A 22,389-nucleotide genomic window follows, 5' to 3' on the forward strand; every position below is an offset into this window, starting at 1 on the left:
CAGCATTCTGTCGCTCATTAATTTCTTGCTAGAGGTCTTCTGGTCAGAGTTGTGTGCAATCGTGTAAAGTAGCACCAGAGATGCTGGATTTTAAATAGCCAAACAGACGTACCTGGCAGTAGCCACTGACATTGAAAGTGATCTCGTTGTGCCACAACAGAAATGATTTCAACGGGCGATTTGTGTATCACGTAGGAAGCTTTTTGGACAAGTGCCTAAGAACTTACGGATAAGAAATCATACCTGCAGCGAGGAGAGCAGTCACCACCTCTCCGACTTCAGGGCCTAAGCTGATGAGCAGCTGGAACTGGGGTGGAATTCCTTCCCCTACATGCTGCACAGTACAGTGCATTTTAGAGGTTTTATATTGTTCTCCAGAGCATTGGACATTGACCGCTGTGGGATGCAGATTCCTGGGTAGCTGGGCCATTGGTCAGTTCTGGGACAAGGGAAAGTGAGATCCCAGGCTAGCTGGCCCACTAGTGACACCGGGTCTGGGATTTTGAAGCTAGCGAGTGTCCGCCTACTCTGGTACAAGTAGGGGAGGCTGCAGGCTAGATGGGCCGTTGGGCTGTTCTGATGTGGCAATTACTGGGCGTTGGAGAGCAGTGCTAGGTGTAGAAAGTGGATACAAAGGTATGTTCTCACATTTGTAGTAGGGATGGGGAAGGGTAACCGGTTAATGGGCTAACCAGTAAGCCTCATTCTAAGTGGGTAATGCTTACTGGTCCCAGTTAACCATAGAGGCTGGGGAGCAGCTCCCCGCCCACCCTGAACAGGGGGCTGCTCCAGCCCTGTGGGGCCTACTGCAGGAAGAGGCAGCTGCAGCTGGCCAGAGCAACCCCTGGCTGCGGTGGGCCCGGCCTGGCTCCCCTCGCCAAAGGTGACACGCTGGCTCCCCAGCGAAGAAGCCTCTTGCCCGGGAGCAGAGCCGGCAGGCACATCCCATTGTCCTGGCATGACCAAACCCTGACCTTGCTTTGTGAAGGTAAGAGGAAGCTGAGTCAGCTTGTAGCTGCAGTGAGTCTGCACCTTGCTGTCATAATTAAAGAGGCTGTGATCTGCAGCGTGCTTTGAGTGGCAAGGCCACATGGTGGCACGCTCGGCTCTGTAGTCCCTGAGAGCTCTCACCTCCATACAGACCAGGGCTGGTACTCCTGAAGGGTTTCTAAAGCATCCACTGCCAAGGCCTCACTGTGCCCCGTCGCTGGGCATGGAGAGAGCATCTCTGGTCTGCAGAACAACTTGGGAGTTCAGCGCTGTGATATCTGTGCAGACGTAGCGTTTGGGGCAGCATCCAACCTCTCCTGCTCCACCAGTCCTCCTTTGAAGGCAGGTGCTGACGTTTTTGGATTCCCAGACTCATGACTAATGCTACTCTATGAATGGTCATCAGGAAATCACGGCTGCAAGTCTGAAAAGAACCCGTCAGTCTCACCTGCAACCTGACCCTGGAGATGCTCTGGGCCTGTCTATAGTTTTCACGGACACGTTTAATTCCTGCCCGCTGCTGTCAGCTGAATGACACCTCTCCATATCTTTCCTGGGTGCGACACCCCAGCAAGGCGCACACAACCTCTGACCATCAAAATCTGGTCTATAGCCTTGAGTTAAGACCGTGCATTAACATCAGTGCTTCCTCATCTCATTTCCACTATGAGCAATTACATCCTGCCTGCCTGAAGTTCTTGCTCCATTATTGTGTGGGGCTCATGTACACAGTTAAACCATTGCTGAGCTCTTCTCCAGCACTGGCTGCTGCCATTTCTCTCCAGGCATTAGTTGGTAGTTGGTTAGTTGGACTCTGGGATGCATTAAATGGAGTGCTGTGAGCAAGACACGAGAAGTCATTCTTCCACTTTACTCTGCGCTGATTAGGCCTAAGTTGGAGTATTGTGCCCAGTTCTGGGCAACACATTTCAGGAAAGATGTGGAGAAATTGGAGAGGATCCAGAAAAGAGCAACAAAATTATAAAAGGTCTAGAAAACATGGCCTATGAGGGAAGACTGAAGAATTGGGTTTGTTTAGATAAGACAAGAGATGACTGAGAGGGAACTTGATAGCAGATTTCAAGTACCTAAAAGGAATTACAAGGAGAAGGGAGAAAAATTATTCTCCTTGACCTCTGATGATAGGACAAGAAGCAATGGGCTTAAATTTCAGCAAGGGAGGTTTTGGTTGGACATTAGGAAAAACTTCCTGTCAGGATAGCTAAAAAGCTACAGAGTGGTAGCCAAGTTAATCTGTAACAGGAAAAACTTAAAAAACACCAAATAGACTAGTAGCACTTTAAAGACTAACAAAACATGTAAATGGTAACATGAGCTTTTGTGAGACTGGAATAAATTGCTTCAGGAGGTTGTGGAATCTCCATTGCTGGAGAGACTTAAGAGCAGGTTGGACAGACACCTGTCAGGGATGATCTAGATGGTGCTTGGTCCTGCCATGCGGACAGGAGACTGGACTTGATGACCTCTCGAGTTCCCTTCCAGTACTAGGATTCTATGACAGTGCTTTGGATGAAAGGGGCGGTATCACTGAAAGGCTGTTCTTCTAAATACAATACATAGGGGTCACAGTTAGCCAGGAAAAGCTGAAATATTTATTGGCCAGTCCCATACAACTTAACAAAGTGCCTGTGGCACAAAGCAAGAAGGCGCAAATCCATCGCTGTTGTAAGAGTCTGAATCAGCACGGCAGGAGGGATATGGTCTCGCTCCGTGTTGTGTCCGGAGGGCATATTCTTTTCTTCATCGCTCTTCTGTTTTCTCTTTCAGAATAAAGTCTTGAATGTGGATGGAGTGAAGGTCAAGCTGCAGGTAAGATCCTGCCCCGCGTTCATCTGCTCTGTATGACCCCGATCTCATCTGTGGCAGCTTGTTTGCAGCAGGGCTCAGCTGGGCTGGCTAGATGCCTAGAAATACCTATGGTTGAGTGAGTGCAGTGAAACCTCTCTGCACTTTCAAAGAAAACAAAAGAAAGGAAGAAGAAAGAACTAACAGTGGTTGGGATTGGATTTTATTTTGAAGGGTTGGTTGTTTAACATCTTTAGTGATGCCCTGGCTGTGGGAACAGAGAGCAGAAGACACAAAACTTGTGGGTGGGAGTCTATGGGTTGCCAACATTTGGAGGCTAGAGCTAACATTCAGAGGGGTCTTTACGAATCGGAGAATGTGGCTGTCGACAACACAGTGAAATTTAACCAAGTGCAACGTAAAGGGCTGCCCTTAGAAAAGGAAACCCACATATAGACTGGAAGGTAACTGGCTGGACAGCAGTATTGCTGAGAAGTTGTGGGTTACAATCCCAATGTGAGGAAACAGTGCCTTGTGGTTGCAAAAAACACACAAAAAAATTAAATGCAAGTCACAAGTGGAGATGGTGCCCCTCTGCTTAGGCCTCAGCTGGCGTCTGTGTGATAAAGACGATCAAAGGGGTGGAACGCAGCCAGGCGAGCGAAGGCTGAAGAAATAGGGTGTGTTTAGTTTGGAAAAGAGGAGAGGAAGGGGGAATATGATAGCGGCCTTCAATGACTTGAAAAGCTGCCCTAAAAAAGAGAGAGAAGAGCTGTTCTCTCTTGTCACAGAGGGCAGGACAAGAGGCAACAGGGTCCAATTCCAGCACAGCAAATTTAGATGAAATCTCTGGAAGAACTCCCCAACTGTAAGACCAGGAGGAGAATGGAACAGATACCTCGGGATGCTGGAGAGTCTGTCTTGGATGGGTTAGACCAGGTTTGAGGAGCCTTTTTTGGGTCAGGGGCCTCTGATCCACAGAAAAATCAGTCTGGGGCTGCACACAAATGAGAAACCAACACCCCCCCCACCAAAAATCCCGACCTCACTGACGTGGCCCCTGACTGAGAAGCAGAAAGACACTCCCCACACGCCCCTCACACATCAGAGCGGGGGGGGGGGGGTGTCCAGGCTAGTAGACTGTGTGCTCCAATCCCACAGTAGTTGCAGGCTCTGTGGGGTGGGGGGAGGAGAGCCCTGAGACCTGATCCTCAGGGCCCAGATCCAGGCAAGACAGGGACCACATCCAGCCCCCAGGCCTGAGCTTCCCCATCCCTGGATTAGACCCAACAAAATCTGCATCTTGGCAGGAGGTGAGACTAGATGACCCTTGAGGTCCCTTCTAACCTTATGGATAACAGGGCTGTAACGCTTTTATCCCCTTAGAGAGAGAGAGCTTTTCAGACAATCTCCTGGGAGGTAACCCATTACTTCCCCACAACACTTGCTGTACTGTAGACCACTAAAAAGGGCCTTGTGACACACGAGTAGCCCTGAGAGGAACGTAATACTCTGGCCTAATCCGGTTGGCATGGTGTGGCACTGATGGCCTGGGAGGTGATGGGCTGATAGTCCCTTCTGGTCTTCAACCCTATGCCCGGTGGAGTGCCCACCACAGAAAGGGTTACCCATGCAAGTGAAGGTCACAGGCTGCATAGAATCCTATATTTTAAGGTCCCAGGACCTTGAATCAGGTGACTTGACCTCCTGCAGAGTACAGGTCCATCTAGACATCAGCTACAAACACAATGAGCAATCCTGTGGCATCTTAGAGACTAGCAAATGTATTCGGTCGTGAGCTTTCGTGAGTACAGCCCACTTCCTCAGATGAGTTGGAGCGGGAGACGGATCCGTCTACAGCTCAGAGCTGCTGCTTATCAGTTCCTGAACCACAAAAAGAAGTGTGGTTGGGGAACCAGACAATGGAAGGTATCTGTTAACCTCTGCTCCCCGCTAGCCAAGAACATGGCACATCTGATAGAACACAGCCTCTGCCCTGGGTAGCAGGGGCTAGAAAGGTCCTGTGTTTCTTAGGGCCAGTTTCAGTCCCAAGATGCAAGGCCTGCCAGGGTTCACCCTTTGCCCCCCACTTCCCTGGCCTTGTGAGATCTTTTGCACTGATGGGGTGGGAAGTTGAACTGTTTCAAATTGGAGCCTCCTTCGCCATGGAACAGAAGGTCCGAGGACTTGTGAAGCCTGCTAGGTTCCAGCCAGGCAGAGCTAATGCCCGTGGGAATTGCTTGGATATTAGAGCGGTGGGCGCTGTGGAAAAACTTCAAGCAAATGTTTGAAAAGAGACACCCTGTTTCCCCCACCCCTATGGCCACCATGGCACGGCCCAGGAGGCCATCAAACGATCACAAGCACAGTGGTGGAGAAAGACCTTCCATACTGGAATTCAGATCTGCTCAGGCTGAAGATGTTAAGCCCTGCGCAGCAAGGGGGCTTTCGGATCCGTTGGGCTTTCTCAGCGCAGCTCCCCAGCATGCGGTCTCCAGGGGAAAGCTGGAGGCTCGGGAGAGATGCAGGAAAGGTACCAGCAAGCGGCTTTCGACCATGCGCTGCAGGGTAATGAAATCAGCAAGCAGCAAATCTAACTCCAAACCCAGCGCCAGCCACATACTGGCTGCTGTGACTTGGCATTCATTGCTCCCTGTGACCATTCGCCTGCTGCTTCATCTTGGTAGCAGTGTGAATTTTTTCCAGTACTGCTGAGAGGCAGCCCTGAAATCTCTGCATGTTACGCAAGTACAGCAGAGCTAGCTGCAGTGAGAAGTTCCTGGGCCTTCCCTGCTAAGGGCCCAATTGCGAAGGGAGAGGAGGGTAGTCCCCGTGGTCCATTGGCTCCTTGATGGGTGTTCTTGTACTGGGGATACTGATCCCAACCCAGCAGCTTTTTTCACCTTGGCTCCTTAATTACCACTGGGTGAGAATAAATTCTGACAGGAGACAGCCCCCATTCAAACCAGTGCCTTGGCTCTTGTATGCCTTTGGAATTCGCCTTGACTTCAGCCGATTTAACAGACGAGGAAAGCCACTGCTGACACTGAGGGAGGCTACCCCTACTTGAACAAGAGCCCAAACCTTAAAACCCTAACAACCTTAAAACCCTAACCCACTTCTCCCTTCCCCCCACTTCCCTCCCCGGGAGCAGATGAGAGAACCACCAACATGGGACACATGTGGAGTCGTGTGACTTATGACTTAATACACTACAGGAAGGTGCTTAGATGTTCTGATGAGAAGCTTAATAGGAGACCCTATGTAGAAGAGAACAGAAACCAGGGGGCCACTGGTCTATATCATGGCATATGCACACCCTGTCTCTTGGGGGGAAGTACATGGTGGAAGCCGCCTAGTCAGCTGTTGAACCGTCGGCAGTCTCTCTCACGGTCTATGAACACTCCCAGGTAGTACAGCCTAATGGCTAGCATCTAATGAGAGGTAGCCCTCTAACTCAGGGTAGCCCACCGCTCTAGCAGCCAAAGTCAATAGGGGATGGCCCTTAACTCAGGGCAGCACGGTGTGGTATCCAGTCAATAAGTTGGGGGTTTGAGGGCCATTCACCCTGGTAGGGGGACCTGGGCCCACCCTACTTCACCAGGTTCCTGAGCAGCAGAGTGGTCTGCCACTCCCTCGGCAGGGAATCCAGCCAAAACATGCTGAGTTTACCTGGGTGGGACAGGTTGCTCCTGCACCCTCCCTGGGTCAGTTCCTACCAGAGCTGGTGGGATGGCATCCCATGAAGTGGTTGGGTCTTCTGGTTCCCTGGCAGCTGCTTCTCGCAGGGGTTGATCTGGGCTGTGTGGCAGCGGTCTCCTGTGGCTCTGTCTTCCACTGGCTGGATCGCTGGCTGGGGAAGCCCTGGAGCTCCAGTTGAAGGTCCTGCTTCTTCAGTGGCCAGCCCAGACTGAGCTGCTTTGCTGCCTTTTATGCTGCCCCAGCATGTGGAGCATGCCCAATCTGGGTGAAGGGGCAGGACTTCCTCCGCCCACAGGGTCTTAACCCACCTGCATCAGTGCCGAGTATGCACACCCCGTCACAATCCGCAAGGGTGGGGTATTATGATGGCTGAAATCCGGACTAATTCTTAGGGCAGACGAGCCCTTCATGATGAAAAACACCATTATCCGCTCCCCTCCCCATGCATCCTGGCCTGTAGAAATCTGAACAGACAAAAAGAATCTGAACAGCTGTAGTCTAGGAATGTGAATGGTTAACCAGTTAACTCGAACCCTTGTCGGGGGGATGCTTGCTGGTTACAGTTAACTGGTGCACCACGCCATGGGCAGGGGGCCCACTCCTGTTCAAGCTGTTAACTGGGTTACACATAATGTTTAACCGATAACTCCTTAAAGGGGATTTTACATCCCTACTGTAGCATCTCCTGCCCCCAACCTGGCTCTCTCCTGTGACCTCTGTGCCAAAAGCTAACAAATACTCTTCGCTCGCCTTTTCCCCCAATAGGAGAGTGTGTCTCTGTGTGAACACATCTTTGCATTAAAACCTGATGCATTCAATTCGCAGGTCCCCCCCCCCCCATCCATCCATCTAGTAAATGGATTTTCGATTAAGGATGCATTGTCGGCTGCTTGTCAAATCCCATCCTTTCAGTCTTCAGACAGGCTGAAGAATGGTGACGCGCCTCTTCAATATGTCTTGCACTTGTCACTTTCTCTAGTCATAGCCCTACAAATGTCCCCCAGTTGCAAATGAATCATGTGCAAAGAGATGGGACCATGAATTGCTGTTGAAATGAAATGGTAAAGCCATTTTCTCAGGAGTCTGCGTTATCACTAGATTTTATATTTTCCAAAAGAATATCTGCTTGGATCTTAATTTTCTGCCCACCATTGCTGAAACCCACAATGTTTCCTCCGTCGCCATGAGAGCTAGGATTGCTCATGTGAACACCCCATGTGAGTCACTTTGGCCTGTGGTATGTGGCCTGGCATGACATGAAACCATGAGGAGCTAAGTGGACATTTTCCATGGTGCTTCTCTTGGAGGGATGGAGACATGGAATGAGTAGCTTGTGAGTGAACCAGAACCTGCCAAAGAAGTACAGGTTGAACCTCTCTAGTCTGGTACCCTTGAGATCTGGCCAGTGCCGAACCAGAGAATTTGCCGGACCATAGAGGTCAATATTGTCTAGCAGCAGCATCGACACTGCCACAGCTTACTGGGCTCTGAGAAGACATTTCGGGGTCAGTGAGAGCTAAAGGACAGCCCAAAACACTGAGAGCCAGGACTGGGGCCTGGAAATGTACTTTATGGGACAGTGGGAAAGTTGGTCACTCCCATGACAAGTGGATGTCTAGCTAACTCAAATCATGCCAGACCACGGATGTTGCCAGACTAGAGAGGGTCAATCTGTAATAACAAATAGAACTGGCTCAATTTGGAAAGGCTTTGTAATGTAATTGCATTCACAACCCCTTAGCTGGGCATCTGGCTTGCAAGGCTCTTAGCTCATAGGAGAGGTGGGTTGAGAGGGAAAAGAACCTGATAGCTAAGCACAGAAAGCTAGTCTCCAAAAGGTGGCTTCCATTCTGAGATGGGTTGGATATGACCACAGCTCTTCCTTTAATAGAACTGTAAAAAGCTATTAAGCTCCTTTATGTTACCAGGTAGCTGAAACAGTAATCTCCATGCCATTCAAAGGTATGTGTCAACACCCACATGGGCAGTGGGGTTCACTGACTGTTGTTTTGGGAAGGCACAGTTGTCTGAAAGCGCTTCATTCCTGGTGTGTCCAAAGAAACAGGATTTGGAATCGGATGCAATCCTGTTGAATTTCGAAGGAGCTGTAGTCATGACTCCTAGCTGGACCACGCCACAAGACCAGTGTTCCTTGGAAGCTGAGCACTTGGGTGACCACCCAGGACAGACTCAAATGCTGCCCAGCTGATTAGCAGAGTGCCCACAGCCTCCCACAGCCAGCAGCGTTCATGTTAGTTTCTGAGAGGTGCACATGCCCAGGTGCACACAACAAAATTTATTCTGTACATGGATGGAAAAATGAGAAGGAACATTGCACGAGTCCCCAACATGTTTGGCTGTGACTTCATAATGAAATAAAGACAATAATTACAGTCCAATCAGAAGCTGCCACCCTGATAGCACACTGGGGCAGGGATGATTTGGGCAATGCAGGTCACTTCCCACGTGACTAAGCGGGAGACTTACCAAAATCCTTGTTCCAATGCTTCTCTGGAGTCCATGGAGCTGCTCTCGCCAGCTCCTCCCCTTCAATTTGTTTTAGACCTAGAAAGAAATGAAACCTCTTGAAACAAGGGAGCCCAGTGTCTCTTCCTGGCTTCCAGAGCAGCCTGGCCTGGCTTGAGCCTCGTGTTGCGTCTGATGTTGTCTCTTGTCTTTGCCCTTTTCAGATCTGGGACACGGCAGGGCAGGAGCGGTTCCGAAGCGTCACCCACGCCTATTACCGAGATGCCCATGGTAAGAGCTTCTCTGCGCACACCTCTTTTGGGGGAGGGGAGAATAACATTTAGAGGGACACAATCCAGAAAATGCTTGTTGTTCTGGGGGGCCCAAGGGATCGTGGACCCCTGTGGGGAGGCTGGGGCTGCATGTCCTCCTCCTCCCCTCAAGGCTTGGGCCACAGAGACTCAGGCCGCAAGGCACCCCACCTCCTTGTGATGGGGGGGCGGGTCCTGGGCAGATGGGGCAGAGCTGGGGATGCGGGCTTGTCTCTCCCAGTCCTATCTTCACCCACTGCCCATGAGGACACTGTTAGCCCCTGAAAACACCCTTTGTTCCCTAGTGGTTAGTACTACACATGCATGAGACTTAAAGGGGAAGAAAAATATAAAAGATCAAATGGATTCATTTTTAGCCTCATTCAGCCCCTGCTGGAGTGAAGCAGGAAATTCCTGCTGAGTTCCACTGTGTAGGATCGGGTGCTGTCTTCCCTCCTCGTGGCCCAGGGAATGAGATGGGTTCATTTCCTGTGAATGACCTGCTGCTGGGGGAAATCAGTGAGGCCCTGCTGGCTGCCAGGATGAGCCGACCCTTGAAGGGAACGGGGGGCTTGCCCTCACCTCGGCGAGGCTTCACTCACTCCTCCTGTAAAGGGAATGAGTCCTGGGGGGTCATGTGATGGGAACACTTGTCTTGCCTGCAGGGGAATACCGGCCGAGAGGAGTAACTGAGCCAAGGGAGAGGCTGGGAAAGTGCTCAGCCTTTGTGGTAACACACCATGCCCAGAACAGGGATCAGTGTTGTGAAGACACCAGTTGCAGTTTGCTGGGTCAGTGATTGGAAGGTAAACTGAGGCAGAGGATGGGCCAGAATCCCTGAGCGTTACAGGAAGGGGAGAGGTGGGGTTATTTCAATGCTCTGTGCGTATCTATTTATTTCCTGGAAGTGGTTCTATGTGAGCTGTAGCTGTGGCTGTCTCCGGCACCCTTCTGCCGGCAGTTGCAGAATGGACAAATGGGCAGGAAGCACATCAGCCACTTCCCAGTAGGATGTAGCCACAGAGTAGCAAATAGTTGGTAGATTGGAAAGAGACTCCAAGAGTTGAGTACATATTTAACAAGACATTTGCTGCTCACTCCAGAGCATCTGCCTTGCCACGGGCAGCAGGAACACAGCACAAATCTTGAATGGGGGCTGATTGTTCTCTGCCTCCTAATGACTTGCCCCTCCTCTCCATGAAACCCCAGCATGAGGCTCTCAGCTGGCTGGTGGGGATTCTCTTGTTGGGCTACTGCATGGCTTCACGGTTAAGCTTTGGTGACTGGAATGGTCCTTGGAAAGTCCCAGTGCAAAAGCCATACAAGATTTTGTCTTTTTCACTCAACCCCGGGACAGAGATGACGGGTGGGTGTGGAACAGCTCCAGTCAGTTGTCTGTGCCCTGTGGGCGGGATTGTGGAACAATGTTGGGGGGATCGCTAAAGCCACTGAACAGAACCATGCACCCCACAGACGATGGAAGCCAGGCATTCAGCCTCACCCCCCACTCCTCCAGATCCAGCCCCTCTGCCTGTGGGTCTTTGAAGCCAGATCTCACACCATTTTGTAGTGACACAGCCTCCCAGGTAACTAACGGGCAGTAGGGAGAGATCTGGAATCAGGGGGGGTCAACAGTTTTGCTGGCCCCCAGGGCCAGGTGGATGGGAGAACTGGCTCCATGCTCCAAGAAGGAGCAGGGCCTCGGGCAGTAGAGGTGGGGCTGATTAGCACCCCCCAGCCAGCCCTTCAATGCCACCTGGTGCTCTGGCAGTGAGTTAAAGGGCCCAGGGCTCCAACTGTCGCTGCTTCTATGGAGCCATGGCCCTTTTCAATCACCAGGCCCCAGGGCAGTCGCCTCCCTTAGCCCCCCATCGGTTGGCCTGGCTGGAATGAGTGATCGTAATTTGGTACGTTCTCCCTTGGAGGATTTCCCTATCCGAGCCTCCCACACCCCCCAGCTAGCAGTTGGTAGGCAGAGCCTCAGTTACAGTGAGCTGGAGCGTCATGGATCTGTCCAGAGAAGATGACACTGGGGGTCCCCAATGGGAAATGGGCACTGAACAGGGGTCCTTGGAGCTCCAAGTGAAATGAGCTGTAAGAATGACAGCAGGCATTTGTGCATCTCCTTTCCGCAGGGATGACCAGAAAGTCCTTGACACGCAGTCTGGACAGGACTCTGGGGAGGCTGAGGCCAGGGAGCATGCTGCCATGGTTGAGTGTTTCAGGATGGAAAGGAAGGCGAATCCCTGTTCTTTGCAGAAGGGTCTCAGGCAAGACACCCCAGGCTGGTGCGCAGGCTGGTCTCACAGAAGACGTCTAAGCGCCACAAGCAAATCAGTTTTCACATACACAGTCCCAGGCAGAAAACGCGTTTGACATGAATTTCAAAATGGAACAACTTTTATCATCAAAACATTTTTAAAAAGTTGAGCATTTCAAGTGTCGTTTCATTTTTCTTCCCAGTTCTTTATTTCCCCTCTTTGCCAGTGAATACAATACAGTGAATGATAGTTAATGCTTTCTTTGCCCCCTTTATTTTTTGTCTCCCCCTGCTCCCTGTAACATTTCCAATGTTGGCGAAGTCTTTCAACAGCTGGCTTGGAAAATGGGAAAGTGAAGGGGTGGGGACTAGGAAGAAAGCCCAAGCGATCACACATTGTATTGTACTGGCAGGGGGAAAATGAAAAAACAAAAGCCTAAAACCAATTAAACGAAAATTTCAATTCAAAATGGTTCACTTTAATTGAAAACCAATTTTTGAGATCTCAAAAGGAAACTTTGAAACTCCCATGTTTCCGTGGGAAAATTTGACCATCTCTATCCCACAAACAGTTAAGGCTGTCTATGCCAAAGATAAGCAACATAGAGCTGGGGCAACAACTCAGTACTAACTTGGGGAAGACAAATAGATTTTACAGCCAGAAGGGACCATTATCCTTGTAGTAAGATGAAGGCCTAAAACATAAACCCATGTAGCATAGGCCTGGCCTGAGGCCTGGCTAACAATGGACAAAACATGGCTAACATAAAGCAAAGCTAAATTGTGAGCAAGAGACAGGCCCCTGCTCACAAAACTTGGCACGAACAGGGCTGAGAGTGCAAAACGCTAATTGGATAGCTCCAGGTATAGAACAGTAATTGGTACTGGTCATAAGTGGAAAGTACACAGTATCACTAGCTCATTAAAAAAGACCTTGGTACTCACTTCCCATAGATGCAGATGTAGGACAGGGTCTAAAATGACAGCATGATGGATAGAGATGATCTAATCAAACCACGAGGTACAGGGTGTGATGGGTGGTATCTAAGTAGCATCAGAGGGTGGCAACCTGACACATCAGCAGTGATGTGTAAGTTGTTAGTGTGTATATAAAGTGGCATCTTGGGATGAGAGACTTTGGATGACCTATGGGCAGTGGAAATTTCCCACTGAATGAGTCATTCCATTACTATGGGGCACATGTGCATAGTGGTTCAGTAGAAGCTACTGACAATTGTGACTGTACTTCGCTTAACAATAAATCTGGTCTAGCACTTCGATCCTCATCTGGCTTGTGGTCTTTGGGGGCTCTCTCGGGGTCTGCTGAGGAGACTAAGTGCACAAGTCCACACGGCACACATCACTGAGTACACACGCAAGCAGCCTTCTGGTTATCATCATCAGCGGAGCCAGAGACATGTGAGGACACCTCAGCAGTAAATCCTGACCCCTCCTGAATAACTGCAATGATCTTCTGGTCTGACATCCAGCATATCACAGGCCAGAGACCTGCCACAAACTAGTTCCTAGAGCCAACTTTTTAGAAAAGCTTCCAATCTTGGTTTAAACATTATCAGTGATGGAGAGTCCACTGTTACCCTGGGTCAAGTGTCCGGACGGTTAGTTACTCTCACTGGTAAAAACGGATACCTTCTTCCAGTCTGAATTTGTGTAGCTCCAGCTCCCTGAGATGGTGTTAGACCTTTCCCTGCTAGGCTGAAGAGCCATTATTAATAGTAAGTGTGGTCAAATCACCCCTTAATCTTCTTTTCTAAGATAGATTAAGTCTATCATCCGCCAACCTGTTTCCTAATTATTCCCCTGCCGTTCTCTGGACCTCTCCCATTTATCAACGTCCCTCTTGACCTGCGGGCACCAGAACTGGAGACAGCATTCCAGCAGTGGGCACCCCAGTGCCAAGTACAGAAGTCAAATAAACTCTGCTCCTACTCAAGAGTCCCTTGCTGACGAATCCCAGGACCACGTTAGCCCTTTTGGCCAGAGCCCACTGCACTAGCGATTTGTGTTCAGCTGATTATCCACCACAGCCCCCAAGGCTTTTGCACAGTCACACGCATCTACTGAGCCACCAGCTCCATTTCTTACAACTCCTGCTGTTTTCCTTACTCGTCCTCCGCCCACGTTCAGAACAGGACTGACCCTGCTTGGGTTGAGAGCCAACGAGCCCACATCCCTATGCCAGTACACCTGCAGGCTGTATGCATTCGCTCAAAGTTGCTGGCTGTGCAGTGGTGTCGCACACGGGCTTTCATTGGCAGAAACGCAAACTGGTTTGGAGTGCACTGATCACCGCGAACTGAAACTCTTCCTTCGCAACCCAGCCATGTTTACAGACTCTTTCCTTCTGTGAAATGAAGCTTAACCTTCCCCCACTGAGCAATCTGCCTGCCTTCTAAACAATCACGTTTCACCAGTCCCGTTATCCTGTTCTTTGGAACGAGAGCCCTCTGCAGAGACTGCCCCAGGCATTAAGACTATTAATGTGCAGAGGGGCCCCATGCTGGGGAAGGGATAGGGATCACATGGAGCTAATGAAAGGCCTGCAAAGATCACAGTGTAGTGCGAGGAACGCAACCTCCTTGCCTTAGCATGCCATGTGCTTGTGTTTCTGGCGCTTTGCTGGCTGGTGGGTGGCCTTTTCTCTACAAACTCCCATTGGCCTACGTCTCGAGTGAGGGTTTGGCTTTGGGGGTGTCGCTGATTCACGGTGAACGATTCTGAGTGAGCCAGGGAGGGGACAATGGTATAGTGGCTTTGTTAGCCAGTGTGTTTGAAGAATATTTGCTGTTACTGGGGATTAAATTCTCCATCACGAGCTAGTGGTTTTTTTATTCACTTCTTCTGATCTGTGGCAGCTATTGTGTTGCCAGTCACAGCAATAGAGCACAGACTTTCAGAGGGCCTGGCATGTAATTCTATTCTGTGAAGCTTTGGCTCCCTGAACAGTTTAAGCCAATATTAGATGTACCCATGGACAATGCTGGCACTTGCCTTCCTTTCAGAGAATTGATGTCTTGGGTAAGATACGGTGTCCTTTGTCTATTGGGCATGTTGTACTTGGGGGCTTTGTATGTTAGTTACAGAAGATGCTTCCCAGCAGGTAACCAGCCCTGCAGTCAGAGCATTACAGTGCCTAGTAGAGATGTATCTGAACCAAACCCCTGCATCCAAGTAGTCCTGGGCTTGGCTAAAGTTGGGAATCTTCATCCAAACGTTGTGGCCCCCATGTCTAGATTCTAAGGACTCCTGTGTGCAGCATCTGCAGGTGAGGGAGGGTAGGGGCAGTGAGGGGCTGGCCACTGGCTCTAGAACTAGCCTTCTCAGATGTGGGTGATGGAGAGGTAGGGTTTCAGTTTCACTTTGAGGCACATGAGAGAGTTGTCTTGTTTCTCTCTGAGTGGGAATGGAGCAGCGCACTGCGACTCAGAAGAGGGCTAGGGGAGTGTCCGGACAGACTCCTCCCACCCCAGGCTGGTCCCTGACTTGGAATGAATCCAAACTCCGCCACACCCTGTGGGATTATGTGACGTGGCCCATGTCAGACGGGAGATCGGCAAGAAAACACCAAACCCCTTTTTAAACAGTGTCCCATGCCAGCCTTTCTCTCTAGGTTTAAACCAAGCTCATCGCCATGATAACTGAGGGCCGCACTAATTTCTAAAAACACTTTTGTCTTTTATCCCCTCATTTCAATGGAGCCCAAATCTCCAGGTGCACCTCCCGCACGGCGCCTCCAAGCCCTGGCACGCGAGTCTCCAAGGGGCTGAAGGTCTCCCTCGAAGTATGACACTACTCATTCCAAGCCAGGCTGAGCAGGTGGTGTTTCTGATCCCCGGGCACGTTACCGGGAGTGCTGGCACACCCAGCATTGACACGACAGCCCAGTGTGATCAGGACCCAGTGGACTGGTGTTAGCTCGGAGTTTAGAAATGGTTCTAGGCTGGCGGGTGAAGACATCATGCCATCCCTGTCACCGTGGAGCAGTGGCACTGAAGTGAAGGGCTGTGAGTTAGAAACTTTCTCTTGGCTGGCAGAAGAAAGGTTTTAGTCATTGACCATTGACCTGGCCAGGATTCCAACCAGTGTTTAGCAGTCAAAGGCTCGCTGTTGTATTCCTGTTCTCCCTCGTCATCCAGTTCTTTGGCCTCTTTGGCACTCGGAGATACCAAGCCCCCTGGACATATCACATGCACCTCTTGTTCTGACAGGTGTATTGCACTGGAGCAGGCTTGCCCATATGGGGTGTCCTCCATGGTCATTTGGCCTCCCTGGGACTGTGCAGCCCTCTAGTTAGTTCACGGGATACACAAAAGAGGGAAGTCAAGTATCAGAGGGGTAGCCATGTTAGTCTGAATCTGCAAAAGCGGTGATGAGTCCTGTGGCACCTTATAGACTAACTGCAGTGTAGGAGCATAAGCTTTCGTGGGCAAAGACCCACTTCGTCAGATGCATGTAGTGGAAATTTCCAGAGGCAGGTATAAATATGCAGGCCAGAATCAGGCTGGAGATGACGAGGTGGATCCAATCAAGGAGGATGAGGGCCCACTTCTAGCAGCTGATCTGGAGGTGTGAATTCCAAGAGAGCAGAAGCCACTTTTGTAGTTAGCGAGCCATTCACAGTCTTTGTTTAATCCAGAGTTGATTGTGTCAAACTTGAAGATGAACTGTAGCTCAGCAGTTTCTTTGAAGTCTGGTCCTGAAGTTTTTTTGCTGCTGGATGGCTACCTTTAGATCTGAAATTGTGTGTTCAGGAAGATTGAAGTGTTCCCCTACAGGTTTTTGTATGTTGCCATTCCTAATACCAGATTTGTGTCCATTGCTTCTTTTATGTAGGGACTGTCCAGTTTGGCCGATGTATATAGCAGTGGGGCATTGTTGGCACATGATGGCATATATAATGTTGGGAGATGTGCAGGAGAATGTACCAGTGACAGTATGGCTGATCCGGTTAGGTCCTGTGATGGTGTTGCTGGTGTATATATGTGGGCAGAGTTGGCACCGAGGTTTGTTGAAAGGATTGGTTCCTGAGTTCGAGTTATTATGGTGCGGTGTGTAGTTGCTGATAAGAATATGCTTCAGGTTGTCTGTGGGCAAGGACTAGCCTACCTCCCAAGGCCTGTGAAAGCGAGAGATCATTGTCCAGGATGGGTTGTAGATCATTAACGATGCGTTGGAGAGGTTTTAGCTGGGGACTGTAGGTGATGGCCAGTGGTGTTCTGTTGGGCTTCTGGGTACATGTCTGGCTGTCAATCTGTCTCCTCACTTCCTCGTGTGGGTATTGCAGTTTACAGAATTCTTGTTGAAGATCTTGTAGGCGTAGGTCTCTGTCTGAGGGTTTGGAGCATATGCGGTTGTACCTCAGTGCTTGGCTGTAAACAATGGATCGTGTGGTGTGTCCGGGATGGAAGCTGGAGGCATGCAGGTAAGTATAGCAGTCGGTAGGTTTCCAAAAGAGGGAAACGGCCCTTCTTCTGCATCCAGCGTGTGCTGCTCCTGCCAGGTTACTGTGAGTGACACAGTCGCAGTCCAGGACAAGGTTACAGACTCAGCGAGAGACACAACCCACTGGAAGAATGCAGAGGATGTCTGGACACTCTGCTCCTGAATGAGATGCAGGAAACTGCCTGTTCTTGTGCTGTGTCATGTAGAACTGACTCATCCTTAGAGAAGGGGCCTGATTTCCTGACCCCACGCGGGCAGTCATGAAAGTGTATATAGGAGGGTCAGGCCCAGGCTGAGAAGTGCGGGAGGGCTCTTCGGATTGGAAGGCGCTCTCAGAAGTGTCGTCTCTATGATTTGGGGAATTTCTTTCTGGACTCAGGCTTTCTGGGATCGTAGGCATGTCCCCATGCAGCACCTAGCACAATGGGGCCTGGGCTACTACTTTATTAGCAAGGACTATTACTTAAAGTGGCCAGTTGCTTTCTTGGTCCCCAGCTACCTCCCCCACCAGCAAAGAAGGAGCTTACGTCCTGCGCCTGGTGCATGAGTCTCTTGAAAAGGACAGGCAGTGTCTTCAGTGTCTCGCCTCTCATGAGCGCCCCCACTGGTCAAGTGCAGGTTCCTCCACTGCCTGCGGCCAAAAGCCTCTTCAGCAACACAGCCCTCCGGCCGAGTCATACCCCGTGCATGACAAACCCCTTTGAGACACACCTCTCGTAGCAGCCCATCCCAGTGCCCTCTGTAGAGCATCTCTGAGTCTCTCGGTTTGTTGCCCCACTCTGGATGAGAGCAGGGCTTCTCCTCCTGAAGATAGTTTCATGTCCCTAGCTTCGAGCTTTACCTCAGTTCATGGTCTCTCATTCGCTCCCCACACAGAGCTCTCCATGGTGCTGCTGCTGCAGCTCCCTCAGCCAGCCAGTCACTCAGTCTTCACCTCTTCAGTGTTCCAGAGACACTGAGCTGATTCTAGTCCTACAACTCCTTTTATAGGGAATTTCTTGCCTCTGATTGGCTGGTTCCTCCATAGCCACTCTAGCCTCCTGGAGGACTTGTCTATAGCCTTTTTTCGGGGGTGGGGGGAAGGTGTGTGGCAGGACCACAGAGCCTCCAACAGGGGACCTCGGCCTGATTCACCCCATCCCACTTCCCCACACAGTGCCATGGCAGGGAGGGTTCAGAATGCTGCTGCTCTGCCATGGGCTGCTGGGTGTCTCAGGCTTTGCAGAGACCAGTGCAGTTTCCATGCAAGTTTTGCATACCATGGACTTAAATTTACAAAAAGAAAACTGTTCCACAGGGTGTGCCATCACAGCTTCCCACCCCAGTGTCCTGCCAACCTAACCCATTGGGAGAGGCACTTGTGATTTCAGTAAAATGCATAGTAGCAATACAAAGCTTTGCATGAACTGAAGCATGTTAGACTGACCTCACTGAGTCAGACCAATGGTCCATCTAGCTCAATGTCCTGTCTTCTGACAGTGGCCAATGCCATGGGCTTCAGAGGGAATGGACAGAACAAGGCAGCTACTGAGTGATCCATCCTGTCTCATCCAGGCTCACTTTGTGGCAGTCAGAGGTTTAGGGCAGGGTTGGGGAACCTATGGCCCAGGGGCCAGATCCAGCCCCCAACTTGCCTGGATCCAGCCCCCAAGACTCAGGGCTCCTCCACTCCAGCATTGGGGAGTCTGTGCTGGTGCTCCAGTCCCACCCTGCCTGGTAAGCACCCCGTCACCCAGATCCCACACCACCACGCTCCTGCAGCCTACCTCCTGCCCAGCCCTCTCACCCCAGCGCACTCCTGAATCCCCCTCCTCTCCTGCATCCTCCCTCTCACCCAGCCCTCCCACCTCCACTCTGCTCCTGCAGCCTACCTCCTGCCCAGACCCCACACCACAGCCCACTCCTGCGTCCCTCTCCTCTCCTGCATCCTCCTTCCCACCCATACCCCAAGACTGCTTCCTGGCAACCCTCTCCCACACACTGAACCCCTCATTTTGGCCCCACCTCAGAGCACCTCACTTTGTGGCCCTTCACTGATTTTTTTCACTAGGGCAGACACTCCTGACCCAAAGAAGGTTCCCAACCACCTCTGGTTTAGGGACACCTAGAGTACTGGGTTGCATCCCTGACCATCTTGGCTAATAGCCATTAAGAGAGTGTATCCTCCTTGAACTTATCTAGATCTTTTTGGAGCCCCGTTATACTTTTGGCCTTTACCACATCCCCTGACGAGTTCCAGGTTGACTTGTGCACTGTGTGAAGAAGTGTTTCTTGTCATGTGTTTTAAACCCATTGCCTGTTCATTTCATTGGATGACCCCTGGTTCTTGTGTGGTGGGAAAGAGGATGTATCACTTCCTTATTTGCTTTCTCCACAGCAGTTGTGATTATATAGACCTTTTCCATATCCCCCTTAGTTGTCTGTCTGCTAAGCTAAACAGTTCCACTCTTTTTAATCTCGGTTCCACCTCCCTAGTCATCTTTGTTGCAGTTCTCTTTAATGTTTCCAATTCTAATATAATTCTGATGGCGTGACCAATACTGCATGTCGCATTCAAGGTGCCGTGGACTGATACAGAGGCATTAAGATATTCTCTGTCTTATTTTCTATCCCTTTCCTAATGGTTCCTAACATTCTGTTAGCTTGTTTGCCTGCTGCTGCACAGTAAGCAGATGTTTTCAGAGAGCTATCCATGACGACTCCAAGATCTCTCTTGAATGACAACAGCTAATTTTAGACCCATTATTTTGTATGTACAGTTGAGCGTATGTTTTCCAGGGTGCACTACTTTGCATTTATCAGCAGTCAATGTCGTCATCCTAAAAATAACTTGCTGTAAAGAGCAAAACAAACAAACAAAAAATACCTTTGACCCTTTGGTGGGTAATTAACTGCATTAACTGTGTCTTTTCCTCTCTCCACAGCATTGTTACTGCTGTATGATGTTACAAACAGAGCCTCGTTTGACAACATCCAAGTAAGTTGGACACGTTCAGGTCCCATGTGGAATGGGTTGAGAGTTCAAGGCAAATATTTTGTGTGTCTTGAGTTGTTGTTGTTGTATGCACATTGTTGGTGGGGAGGCTGGTGTTGATGGCCTCCTAGATTTGTTTTGTAGTGTTTATAAGACCCTGTTGGCCATCTTAAGACAAGGGTTGGTGAATCTGGCCCAGAAAACAAGGACAATTCTCACCTCCCTGCAGCTCACACTCAGCTCTTTAGTCCAGGCCTGCCGACAGAGGGAGGTAAAGGGGGCAGTTGCCTAGGGCCTAATGTTTCAAAAGGCCCCAGAATGCCCAGTTGCTGCTGCAGCAGTGGGGTTGCTGGAACCCTGCCCCTTTGAAATGCCATGGAGTGCCATAGTGCCACTCCGCATGGCTTTGAGGACTAGAGCGGGGTACAGTGCCACAGTCTGGTCGGCGCTAAGGGCTGAATGCCTGTGTCCCTGCCCCTTCGGCCTGTGGCCCCGCTCCTTTCAAGAGTGCTGAGCCAACCCCCCCCCCCCCCCACACACACACACACTTTGCCCCTGGGCCTGCGGTGGCTGTCGGCCCTGCTGCTTTACTCCAAACCTTTCCAAAGTTTGACTCATTATTTTCAGCAGCTGTTCTTCTGGCTGCAGACTCAGCTGGAGGCTCAGCCTTTCAGAGCTCCAGGTTAGACAGACATCTATCAGGGATGGTCTAGACAGTACTGGGTCCTGCCATGAGGGCAAGGAACTGGACTCGATGACCTCTTGAGGTCCCTTCCAGTTCTAGTGTCCTGTAAGTCTATGATTCTATTCCAGCCCAGAGTGGAAAGGCGGAGTCTGCAATACCCGGGTCTAGCCAGCCATTGTGCTCTTTCTGGCCAGACATGAAGTGAGATGTCCCGGAGGTCTCACAGGGCCCTGCTTTTGCAAAATAGGTTTTTGCAAACCCAAGAGACTTGAATTAGAAGACGCTTGAGCAACAGCTTGAATTTTGCATGCTCCTGTGTGCTGCCAAATCTGCTGGTGCCTTCCTGCTAGCGATGTGAGTGCCTGACTTGGGCTTCAATCCTGAGCAAGTGATTGTGCTCCTCTCTTGTTCTGGGACTGCATTCAGACAAGCGCCTTGCCGCATAAATTGCTGTGAACAATTAGGACCTTGCAAGACACAGAGATTTCTGTGTAATGCTAGGGAGCTTGAAAAAGAAATAATCACAGTCTAGTTACCAGGAGACCGGTTTTGTTGACATCAGAGACTCGCACGAGTATTGATACTTGCTGCTGGATAATGGGAGCAGTGGGGGAGAACTTCTTCCATTCCGATCAGGAGTCTGATAAGAAGGGCTGTGTCTAGAGCTAACTCCCAAAGAACACTGCTTATTGCTCCTCCTGAGAACAGGCCCTTGCAGTGGACACAAGTAACTTGAACAAAAGAATGGCCAGAGTTGGTCAGACCAACGGTCCATCTACCCCAGTGTCTGCTCTGCCGACAGTGGCCAATGCCAGGTGCCCCAGAGGGAGGGAACAGAACCATCAAGTGATCCGTCTCCTGTCACCCATTTTAGGCCTCTGACAACGAGAAGCTAGGGACACCATCCCTGCTCATCCTGGCTAATAGCCATTGATGGACCTATCTTCCATGAAGGACCTATCTAGTTCTTTTTTAAATCCTGTTAAAGTCCTGGTCTTCACAACATCCTCTGGCAAGGAGTTCCACAGGTTAACTGTGCGCTGCATGAAGAAAAAACTTCTTTTGTTTGCTTTAAAACTGCTACCTATTAATTTCATTTGGCAACCCCTAGTTCTTATATTGTGGGAACAAGTAAATAACTTTTCCTTATTCACTTTCTCCACACCAATCATGATTTTATAGACCTCTACCATATCCCCACTTAGTCTCCTCTTTTCAAAGTTGAAAAGTCTAAGTCTTTTTAATCTCTCTTCATATGGGACCCATTTCAAATCTCTCATCATTTTTGTTGCCCTTTTCTGAACCTTTTCCAATGCCAAGATACTTTTTTTTAAGATGAGGCGACTACATCTGCATGCAGTTTTGATGAAGTGGGCGTACCATGGATTTATACAGAGGCAATAAGATAGCCTCCATCTTATTCTCTGTCCCTTTTAAAATATTTCCTCACATCCCATCCTCACTGGGATGCCAATCAAAGGCTGGATCTGCAGCCTGAGAGGGGATGGTGAGGATCGGACCTGGAGGAGCAGCTGACTGCACACACGCAGGGAAAGGGCCGACTGCAGCAAAACGCTCTGGGACATGTTGGTTCCCATGATCTGTATGGCGCCATACAGTGGGTGCGGGATAACTCATCCCACCAGTTGAGCCTAATTTCTGTTGCACCAACTCTGAAAGATTCATTTTGGATTCCAGGCTCTTCTTGTTCACTCAACAGGATTTCCACGCA

At 50.2% G+C, this 22,389-nt stretch overlaps 1 protein-coding gene across 2 annotated transcripts in view; it reads left to right on the top strand.

The window, feature by feature from the left end:
- RAB26 (RAB26, member RAS oncogene family) overlaps positions 1-22,389 on the top strand; it is a 201,739-nt gene that overhangs the window by 134,516 nt on the left and 44,834 nt on the right. For both annotated transcript variants that reach the window (XM_075899857.1, XM_075899858.1), the window contains exons 3-5: positions 2,779-2,820; positions 9,189-9,255; positions 19,923-19,975. In XM_075899857.1, coding sequence (XP_075755972.1) covers positions 2,779-2,820; positions 9,189-9,255; positions 19,923-19,975 — 162 coding nt within the window. The remainder of the gene's footprint in view (positions 1-2,778; positions 2,821-9,188; positions 9,256-19,922; positions 19,976-22,389) is intronic.

This window comes from Pelodiscus sinensis, chromosome 16, assembly GCF_049634645.1.
Source record: "Pelodiscus sinensis isolate JC-2024 chromosome 16, ASM4963464v1, whole genome shotgun sequence".
NCBI lineage: Eukaryota > Metazoa > Chordata > Testudines > Trionychidae > Pelodiscus > Pelodiscus sinensis.